At 35.4% G+C, this 11,263-nt stretch overlaps 1 protein-coding gene across 1 annotated transcript; it reads right to left on the reverse strand.

Annotated features, from left to right (window-relative positions):
• Positions 1 to 3,446: 3,446 nt before the first annotated feature.
• Positions 3,447 to 11,263, reverse strand: LOC101973047 (olfactory receptor 5M5). The gene is made up of 2 exons (XM_078045078.1): positions 11,149 to 11,263; positions 3,447 to 4,530 (listed from the first exon to the last, which is right to left on the reverse strand). Exon 2 carries the CDS (start codon positions 4,512 to 4,514, stop codon positions 3,579 to 3,581), a length of 936 nt encoding a protein of 311 aa, XP_077901204.1. The 5' UTR covers positions 4,515 to 4,530; positions 11,149 to 11,263; the 3' UTR covers positions 3,447 to 3,578.

The raw sequence follows: 11,263 nt of genomic DNA on the forward strand, positions 1-11,263 counted from the left end.
CCTCTGGAAACTGTCAGGATGGTCAAGCTGCTTCCATTTGGCTTTTAAAAATAATGATCTCAGTCTGCCCTGTCTTGTCAGAGGTGCAAATTATGGTTATGTATAAAATGTTTATATTTTCATAACAACCTGGATGGCAGAGCAGGTTACACCTGTTACTTTCCCACAAGCTTAAACTCTGACATCAGTGTCTTCTCATCTCTGCTGGATGTATTACTTAATTGCAGGCAGAGCCACTCTTAAAGCATGGGATTAACACTTTCCTTTTTTACCTTCTCATCGAAGAATGCCAGAATATCCTGGGCAGAGTTGAAAATGTAGGGCTTACATTTAAGATTTTTAAATGCCTAAGTTTTTCAAATACTTACATATCTAATAAACGTGAAGGAAAATGGAAAAGTTCTTGGTTCTTTCATGTTTCCTTTTTATGATCAACATAATAACAAAATCCTTTTGGCATGATTTCTAGTCACGACAAATCAACAGAGTGGTCATAGGGGAGAAATAAGAAATTTAAATTTACACTGAAAAATTCAGCATTTTGTGGACAAATCAGTTTATATATATGAATGTGTCATATATTTCAGTTACATATTAGATTTGTTAGTGAAAAGTACCTATATGGTGAAAACTGGTAAATAAAATTCATATTTAGGATCACTATGAGGAAAGAGAATTTACACTTTATTTATATATGATAGCAAGTTTATTTTCACTGTCAGCGAAATATTGCATTCTTAAAATTCAGTAAATCTTCCACTATTTTGATAACATTTACATATTCAGAAAATATTTAGGGTTTAGGAATTAGTATAACTGTTATGTGTAACAGCCTCCATTATAAGCAGACAAAGGTACATAATCACGTTGTTTTCTTTTATGGCTTAAATATTATCATTTTAATATTATGTATATATGTAATACTCTACATACTTGGAAAAATGTAGATTATTGGAGAATTCTTGACCTAAGTACTTTCTTTAAAAGGCTAGAGCCAGGGAGATAAATTTGTAAGGCAGGGGGTCTCAATGAGAAAAGAGAAAGAAGCTCAAAAGTAAGCTGATTCACATCCTTCCCCATACTTTATTCTTTGCTCTTAAGGTCTTTGGGGAAATTTAGGAAAATATGGATTTATACACTTCACAATTTGTTAATACTTTATGCTTTGTTTTCCAAGAGAATCAAGGAAGTATGTTGAGCAAAGTATACAAATTCAACAACTGGGAAATCTCATGGAGAGGTTTCATGACTTATCTTCTTCAGTTTTCTCTGGGCAGGGGGGAAACAAAGCATTGAAAACTTTATATCAATATTCTTTTGAAATCAGGAATATAATTAATTTGCTGAGAGGCATGTATTAAAATGTGATATGTAGTAGGGTTTTTTTCTCTCTTTAATTTAAACTGACTCAGAAAGAATTTGAGAGAAAAATTAGGAAATAAATGTAGCTTTTGATTAAAATCACAATTTTCCATCTAAGTGTTGGTACCAGCTCATCTTCTTTATCTCCATTAATCACATTTTCCTATAGCAAAAGTCCTTTGTGTGTTGTGGTCCATTAACATATCCAGCTCCTACCATTTTCTTAATTATCAACTTCCCAAATGCATCACTTTCCCTGGTCAGATTGTATTGTTTCCTTTTTGTGTCCTCCTGCCTTATAGATAATAGCCTTGGTGGGGTGATATTAGAAAACAGACTTCCTATCTTAACTCCAGTAATTCCATTTTCTCTACCACTTTCCAACCACAGAACCAGCAATCATCATTGGGTACCATGTCCACCCATCCAGTGGGATCAGGAATAAATACAGACGAGTTAAATCCAACTCAGCAAATAGCTATGTTGTGTCCATTCTGTGCCAGGAACTGTGGTAGGTGCTGGGATACAAAGTGCAGAAGACAACCTACTTGGCCTCAAGAAACTCATGGACTATCACCCAGGCTCTTATCCTTTAGCATTCCTGATCCACTTTGATTATTCTCTCTTGCTCATTCCCTCTGCAACCTCTCCTGCCTTATGGACTTGCTACCTACCTTTACTCACTCTGTTCCTTTATCCTGATAGTATTTTTCTTTTTTTTTTCCTAGATACTTTTAGTTACAGAAGGACATAACTTTATTTATTTATTTTTTGTGTGGTGCTGAGGATTGAACCCAGTGCCTTGTACGTGCTAGGCAAGCTGTCTACCACTGAGTCACAACCTCAGCCCGGTGTTTTTCTTTTTAACTAGCACTAACACTTCATCTCCACATAAATAGGAATACAACTTGTAACCCATTCTTCAGAGGATCTTTCTGAACTAAGTAAAAACAATTTTAAATATTTAAATATTTTTATTCTCCTAAGTTACTCAATCACAAGCCACAATAAAGCAGAGATCCCATCTTATCATCTGAAGGGTTAACTTGGGGAAAACAGAATTAGTTTCTTGATTAATTTAAAACTCAATTGGAATCAATTGGTGAAATATTTTCTTAACCATTTATAAAATCACATAATAGTAATCACCTCTGAAAACAGCTCAGGAGAAACAATTGATGGATTGTGGCAATTTGTGTATCTTAAGAGTTTGGAAAAGACTGTTGAAATGAAAAAGAAAAACCATGGAGTGTTCATATTCTTGCCTAAATAAAAAAAAATTAAAGAAAATTTGTTTTTTCACCTGTTCTCACAAGCTACAAGAATTTGTGTAGCTTTATTTCCAAGAGATTAGAATATGAGACCTATGGAAACAGAAAAAAAAAGAACATGGAAAGTGCTGCAAACTAATGCGTTTCTCTAGGTCATTCAAATTATTTAAGACAATTTTATTTCTCAGATATGGACACCCTGACCTGGCTACCTCAGGAAACTTTCCTCTTTTCCATTCTTTTTCACCTTACTTTCCCCCACTGTCCACAAAAGAAAAGAAAAAACAAACTTTAGCTGTACTTTGCAGAGACTAGAAAAATTAAACCCTGGCTGTTGAATAAATGACTTCCTTTAATATCTTTGAAATTACCCTAAACCCTCTCTTTACCTGTACTAATTAAACTTTCTTTTAAAATCAAAACCCCACATATAACTGAACTACAGTTTTTCTTTTCTTTACTTATTATGGCTACAATATTATTTTTGTTTACTTAAAGCATGCAATTTTCAACTATATTTGGATTAAATACACCTTTTGTGAGCTGGTCTTGAAATGTAACCACTACCTGTAGCGATATATTATGAAGAAATGCTTTTTAAGACTAACAAATGACTTGGTACAATATAACCTGCTTTAAGCTGGAAAATGTTTCTAATAGCATTTTTTTTTAATGTAAGGGTTTTATACCCATGTTTATTAATGTATAGTCACCCAGAATGTTGCTTTTGAGGATTTTTTTTTAAAATTGAGAGCTTATATTTTGTCAACTTAGTAGTAGCCACTTCATTTTCAATAGATGAAAGACAGACAATTATTGACATTATAGCTTGTAAATTAATCCTGATTAGTTCATAATGATTGGTTGGATTAACTTTCTATCACATTGGTTATACTGTGTCAGTATATCACACTTGCATACCACCACATTCTGATAACTTGCTCACTATGATTCTTTGCCCTCTAGCAATTTTTTCAGGGTGTTTTTTACTTCCGTGTTCCTCAGGCTGTAGATCAGAGGATTAAGCATGGGAATCACAAGACTACAAAACACAGAGATCACTTTGTTGTATTTCCACGAATTCTCTGCTTTTGGTTGCTGCAGGTACATGAAAAATAATGTCCCGTAAAAGATGGTGACCACAGTGAGGTGGGAGGCGCAGGTGGAAAATGCTTTGCACTTGCCCTCGGAAGACTGGATTTTTAAAATAGAGAAGAGGATGCAGATATAGGAGATGAGGACCATCAGGAGGGATCCAATGAGATTCACTGCAGAGAAGATCAGGAGCTGCTTCTCTTTGTTGTGGGTATCAGAGCAGGAAAGGGCAAGAAGAGGAGGGTCAGCACAGTAGAAGTGGAGGATCATGTTGGAGTCGCAGAAAGACAACTGGAAAGTCAGGACAGTTTGTATCACAGAGTTCAGGAAGCCATAGGTGTAGACTCCTATCACCAACTCCTTGCAGACCCGCTGTGTCATAATGGCTGTGTAAATCAGAGGGTTGCAGATGGCCATGTAGCGGTCATAGGCCATTGTAGCCAAGAGGAAGCATTCGGTAGTTGCAAAAGCACTAGAGAAGTACAGCTGAGCAAAACAGCCAGAAAAGGAAATAGTTTTTTTCTTCACCAATAAATTCTGCAGCATCTTGGGTCCAATGGAAGATGAATAACAAAGATCAATGAATGCCAGGTGACTGAGAAAATAGTACATGGGGGTGTGGAGGCGCGAATCCGCCTTGATGAGCAGGATCAGGCCAAGATTTCCCACTAGGGTGATGAGATAGATTACCAGGAACATCACAAAGAGGGGGAGCTGAAGCTCCGGATGGTCTGTGAATCCCATGAGGACAAATTCTGTCACTGTGGTTCGATTGCTTCTTGCCATTTTGGTCTCTTGCCTACTGTGGAAAAGAATGAATTAAAAAATAATTAGATACTTAAAAACAAAAGCTCCTTTGTCTTTGTTCCAGTACCAGATGATAAAAATTTACCTTTACATTTTTAAGAGTTAAAGGTTATCCCTTTCATGGGACTTTATTTTGCTAAAACACATTTAGAATGTTTGAGCTCATTTCTTTATGGAATAGGGGGCATGATTTTTCTAGAACAGGGTCTATTTTCATGTTAACAGTGTAAATACTTTCAGTTCCTTTCAATAAATGTGTATGTCTGGGTCCCACTTGGGACAGGATAGCATGCTTGGTGTTGGGTGGAGATCGAATACTACATTGTCTTTGTTCTCATGGAGTCTAATTCCTCAAAGAAGAGTGACCTGGGTATGACTAGAGATGTACAGAGTGATGTAGGACTTAGGAGGGAGAGATTGAATGGGGATGGTGTAAATAGAAAAAGCTTCATTCAATTCTTGTCCACTTACCAAACATATTGCACATCTATAATGTGCCAGATGCTATCCTAAATGAAGATGACACAAAAATGAATAAAACATGTCTGTCTTTAGTGAGTTCACAGGCTAGTAGGAAAAATACATATATAAATAACTAGTTGCAATTCAGTGTGGATAGTACTACGAAGAGAGAAATCCCCTAATTCCACTTGTCTACTGGAAGGGTGTTGTGCCTGTGTGTGTGTGTGTGTGTGTGTGTGTGTGTGTGTGTAGGATCAAAAATCTTTAAAGAGACAACACTGAATTATATTCACTATTAGGCTGAATATTTTAAATTATAAATGCAATATGTTCACTTGGTAAAAATTTTACATAGTACAGAGGGATATAAATAAAAGGAAAAAAAACCCTTGAAAACAAAAACAACCCCTCCCCCCAGTGTTCTCCATACTACCTCCAATATAATTGCTTAATGGTGAACAGTTCCTTCTGTATCCTAAAGATGTGATGTAGATTTGATACACACACAAGCACACACACATTTTTCCTACATAAATGAGATCATATAATTTTGTACCTTCTTTTTACACTTTGCAGTATTTCCAAATTCATGATATTCCTTTTGTAGCTGTATCATAACTTAATAATGTATTCCCTCTTATTGGACATTTAAATGTTTATAATTTTTGTTAGTTTTTTTTCTATTTCAAAGCTGGAATAAACATCCACATGCATGTATATGAATAGAGGATAACTTTTGAAAGTAGAGTATGGGTCAAAATGTGTACATTCATTTTTTTTCTTTTGATGGTGATTGACAAGTTAAATCAGCTCTTTGATTTGCATATTACAATTATTTTTCAGTTTTTCACTTGAACTTTAATGTTGGTATGGCAGTTTTTCTTTGTGCTAGGCAGGAAGTTTTAAATGGTTTGATGTCAAATGTTTTTCTTTTTTTTTTTTTTGAGAGAGAGAGAGAGAGAGAGAGAGAGAGAGAGAGAGAGAGAGAGAGAATTTTTTTTAATATTTATTTTATAGTTTTTTCAGTGGACACAACATCTTTGTTTGTTTGTGGTGCTGAGGATCGAACCCGGGCTGTACGCATGCCAGGCGAGCGTGCTACCGCTTGAGCCACATCCCCAGCCCAAATGTTTTTCTTTTTGAGAGTTCTGATTTTCATGACACAGTAGATAGACATTTTTCAATTTCATATTATTAAAAAATTATTTCTTGTTTCCTTCTAGATTTGAATCATCCATTCTCCCACCTATGTCCTACATCACTAGATTCATTGGAATTTAACTTTGATGTAACCAATGAGGTAATCAACTCTTTATATTTATTTCTCCAAATTGCTAGTCAAGTGTCCTAATGCAACTTATTGGTAAAATAATTTTCCTGACAATTCTATTGATTTAAAATTCTAGCCTTATTGTATACTAAAACATCCTTAAGTACTGAGTCAATTATTTTGCAGCGTCATCTAGAACAATGACCAAACTTTGAATATAAGTTATTTTCATTTTAATATGTGATAGAGATATTCTCATATGTATAATTTTCCATATTAACTTTAGAATTATTTTATTAAATCCTATACCACTTGCTTTTTAAATGCAGTTTAATTGACTTGAGATATTAATTCTGGAAGGATTGACATCATTATAATAAAAAATAATTTTCATTCCTATAAATAAGGTATATATTTCATTTATTAAAATTTTTCTTAAACAGAGTTTTAATGTTTTCTTTAAACTTTTTAGATATATACCATATGTATTTCTTTAAAGTGTATTCATAGATATTTTATCTTTTTGTCACTACTGATGAAGTCTTATTTTCTTATTTTATCTTTCATGTTGTAGTCTAAGTATTGTTTACATATAGAAAGCTATTAATTTTGGGGCTGGGGATGTGGCTCAATTGGTAGCGAGCTGGCCTGGCATGCATGAGGCACTGGGTTCCATCCTCAGTACCACATAAAAAATAAATAAAGATATTGTGTCCACCTAAAATTATTAAAAAAACGAAAAGAAAAAAACTAAAAAAAAGAAAAGCTATTAATTTTTATAAATAAAATTTATAGCTACCTTTCTTATATAGTTTCTTATCATTTAAAATTGATTATCTTGAGTTTTCGAATACGTATTCCTATAATATGAAAAAGATGTGACTTTCTTTACTCATTTCTAAATAGTAGTATCTTTCATTCCTTTCTCTTCTCTGCTTGTATTAGCTAGTACTTCCAGAGCAATGTTAAAAAATTAGTGATAATGGTGGTAATTTTTACCTTTTATCTGCAGAAATACAAGGAGATGCTCAGGGCTTATAGACAGAGGGGAATACCCTATGTTACTGAGGTGTGAAAAAGACCAGACATTAAAAACTGTAAATATGTGGTGTAGTTAAGAGCAGTCTTCCTAGGAGTGAGCATGTGTTTGACATTGGCTGAGCTTAGTGCAAGAATAACAAATGGAGCTGGGCCAGGTGGCACAGGCCTATAATCCCACTGACTTGGGAGGGCAAAACAGGAGGATTGCAAGTTCAAAGCCAGCTTTGCAACTTAGAGAGGGACTAAACAACTTAGTGAGACCCTGTCTCAAAATAAAATTAGAAATAAAAATGAAAAAGGGGCTAGATATGTTGCTCAGTAGTTAAACACCCCTAGGTTTTAATCCCCAGCAGAAAAACAAACAAAACAAAGTAAGAAACAACAACAAAGGAGGCCCACGAATCTATATGTGCTAAAAATATTTAAAAGTTAATGAGCAATACAGCAAATTAATAAAATATATTCTGTTCTCCCCCTTAACAAAGATACATTTAAAATGCCCAGGAAAGCAGAATCCTTGGGATCCTTACAGTTCTGGGCTGGAATGCAGAGGTATGAGGAGAACTATTTCCAACCCTGACACAGGGCTGTATAGGCCAGGACATGCCAGCTAGCAAGGATGAGTTTTGTTCACACCCCTGTAAACAGCCAACACTTGGCCAACCTAGGTCTAGGTGTGAGAATATCGACAGCATGATTCACCCTTATAAGGGTGATCTGGGAAAGAGGCTCTGTAGGCTCAAGGAGTGAGCTGGAGCCTTTTGGACACGGAATTGCAGGATACTATTACTGACAAGGTGGTCTAAAAGGGCTGGTTAGCAATGGCTTTGAGCAAGCAGATTCCTTTGGCCTCATAGATTCTTTGGCCCATGGTATATGGTGCAGTAGGAAGTGTCTCAGAATAGCTCTAATATTTGGGGACAAGGCAGGGTTCCTTCATGTTGGTATCTAAGAATAATACTGCCTGTGAGTGAATGATGAGAAACATGTTTTGGGATGCATATCTAGATTGAATGACTGAGGGTCTGATATTCCATTTTGTGTTTGGGTCATACCCTATAGGAAACAGGCAGCCTTTAAAATAAACTGAGATGGCCATTGGAATATGGAAGGACTCTTGGAGAGTGCAAGATATTCAAGGCAAGTATTTTAGGTTGAACAACTAAGTAGGAAGTTGAGTCAGAAGAGCTCAGAGCACATTCAGGGAACTGTGAACATCCTTTTGGGAAAGAGCAAGTATATATGGAAAAGACTAGTGGAAGATAAACTGTTGGGGTTGGGACCATACTGTGAAAAGTTTTAAATGCTAATGAAATTTAATAACCAGTTCAGTGGTGAACATGGACCCACTAAACATTTGGACTTAGAATGACCTGATCATTATTCCCCTTTCAGGGAATTAATTTGATATTGTGTTATGTGGTAGACTTAAGAGAGAGAGAGAGCTATCAGTAAGGACACCAGCTGGTATGTTTTCTATGTAAGAGGGATAAGGATTTGAACTAAAGACCAAAGATAGGAATGAAGAAAGGAGATAAGCATGAGCAATATCTCAAACACAGTGTCTATATCAATGGCAATTGATTGAAACAAGGATACCAGGAGAATGATAATATGAGAACTGAATTGACTGTTTAATTTTGCAACATCTCTTTCATAAGGAGATATGACACATTTTAAACACACACACACACACACACACAAACACACACACAAACTCACATATGTACACGTGTACCAAAATTCATATTATAAAGTTCAAAAGAAGAAGATGTAATTGAGAGAAAGAAAAGGAAGTGAATTTCCCCCACTATATTTGTTTAACAATGTTGCTGTAAGGTAGTGATTTTAGTAGCAATAGAAAGTCTGGTCCAGGAATGAATTAGGAGGAAAGAATTTTGAAAGTTATTTGAGGACATGGTGGACACCATTGCACAGTAAGAGCTGGTGATCCTGATTTGGAAGTCACTGGTATAGATGTGGGAATAACTAAGATCACTCAGGGAGAGAGGAACGGAAGGGAGGGTGGGGAAGAGAGGGGGAGAGAGAGAGAGATTTGTTCCTCTTGATTTGTTCAGGCACATTTGACATTTATTATTGAGCTTAACTGATACATCCAATGTTTGATAATTCAGAGTGTTGTTTTGTTCCTTATCATTATTCACTGTGTATGAATGATTCAGACAACTTTGTTAAGTAGAGAGAGAGAGAGAGAGAGAGAGAGAGAGAGAGAGAGATACATATGCAAGTAACAGGTGAAAGCAAATGTTCCAGGACAGAAATTTGGGGAGAATGGATCATTAATGGCTGATAAGAGGAGTCAGCAAGTTTTAGGGAAGGGCCTTTTAAATATAGGCATTCCTGACATTCCTGGCTTTTGGCATATGTGACCTCTCTCAACAAAAGCTTGAGATCTTCAGCCAATCTCTTAAACCATCTACTCAGTGAAACGGTGCCTGTAAAATATTTGTTGTTCAGAATTCTGTGCTATCTAACGGTGGAAAAGCATTCTTTTGGATTCAGTTCTAGAATTGATCAAGCCTTCCCAGCTTTCAAAATGTGACAGTTCCTATTCAAACAGGCTTGGGAAGGTTTAATACTTCTGGAAGAGTCCAAAGGCCAGTGTGCAGATTCCAGCTGGATTTAACAGCTGTCACATGACAGAAGATCTTTTCTATTAGCTCTTATTGATGTGATTTCATATTTGCCTGCATAGTTCCTAAGACAGGGTTAAAACATTCTAATTGGAAGTTTTAAAAAATTAAAAAATTACTATGCCATTGCCTAAATATTTATTCATCATTCGTCATATGGAAATATTCCTCTGCAATCCAAAAAACTTCTACTTGAATTCATTTCTAAGTTTGAGGATTCTGATAATATAAATGTTTAATCTATTAGTTCTTAGAATACAACTAGACCTGATGATAAATTTCTGGAAAAACAACAAAATAAAACTCTAGTAATAAATATTTGACTTTCAATTTTCTACCTATGAAAAAATTTATGGTTCCCCCCCTTAAAAAGAAAATTCTGGCTACTGAGATTTAACTAACTCAAACCAAATGATAATAACTGCTGGCTATTGGAATACTTTAAATGCATCAAAATTCATTCTGTTTTATGTATTATTTTATTTAATATAAAATTGTTATTTTCCCCATTTTCTTAGGAGGAAATTGAGATGTAGTTTGTCAAATTCATAAAGTCATAGAGACAGAATTTAAGACAGGCAGGCTAATTCTAGATCCCTCAGCCTAAATGATACTGTCTTTCCATTTACGATTTCTCAGTATTTATTTATTTCATGAGCATTTTCTTATAAAGATATGAGAAAATTTGAGGCATATTAAGATAAGTTCAATAACACTTCCTCTTGATTTGTTCAGGCCCATTTGACATTTACTATTGAGCTTAACTGATACATCCAATGTTTGATAATTCAGAATGTTGTTTTGTTCCTTATCACTATTTACTATGTATGAATGATTCAGACAACTTTGTTGAGTAGCCTAAGAAGTATTAAACTGCAGAGGAGGAGCATATGAACTACTTTGAGAATCTGATGAAAGCTAAGTATCTGTTCCTAGGAAATTTTTACTCATAAACATTTTTTATGCAGTTTCAAAGGCTTCATAAGTTTATTAGGTCCCTGATAGGTTTTCCTCACAGAATAACTCATGGACAAAAAAAGATCCCAGCTTTTCCAAGTAAGAGCCAACCATCCTTCACACTTCATCCCTGACAGAAGCAAAACACCCCATCTTCCTCACAGCCCTGTCACTGACACCCTTTTCTCGGCTGCTTGTGGTTTTTGCCTTAGAAGTAAACACAACTTACCGGACACCTTTTGGACAGTTAGTCAGGATTCTGAATGCACCAGAAGCATTTAATTGGTGTGTTTCCAGTTCCACAAACAAGCCTCTTCATGTCTGCCTGGAAGGCTTGGTTTCTG

The sequence above is a fragment of the Ictidomys tridecemlineatus genome, chromosome 4 (genome assembly GCF_052094955.1).
Source record: "Ictidomys tridecemlineatus isolate mIctTri1 chromosome 4, mIctTri1.hap1, whole genome shotgun sequence".
Taxonomy (NCBI): Eukaryota; Metazoa; Chordata; class Mammalia; order Rodentia; family Sciuridae; genus Ictidomys; species Ictidomys tridecemlineatus.

Coding starts and splice junctions, on each gene's coding strand:
- LOC101973047 (XM_078045078.1), bottom strand. CDS start 4,514: ATGGCAAGAAGCAATCGAACCACAGTGACAGAATTTGTCCTCATGGGA.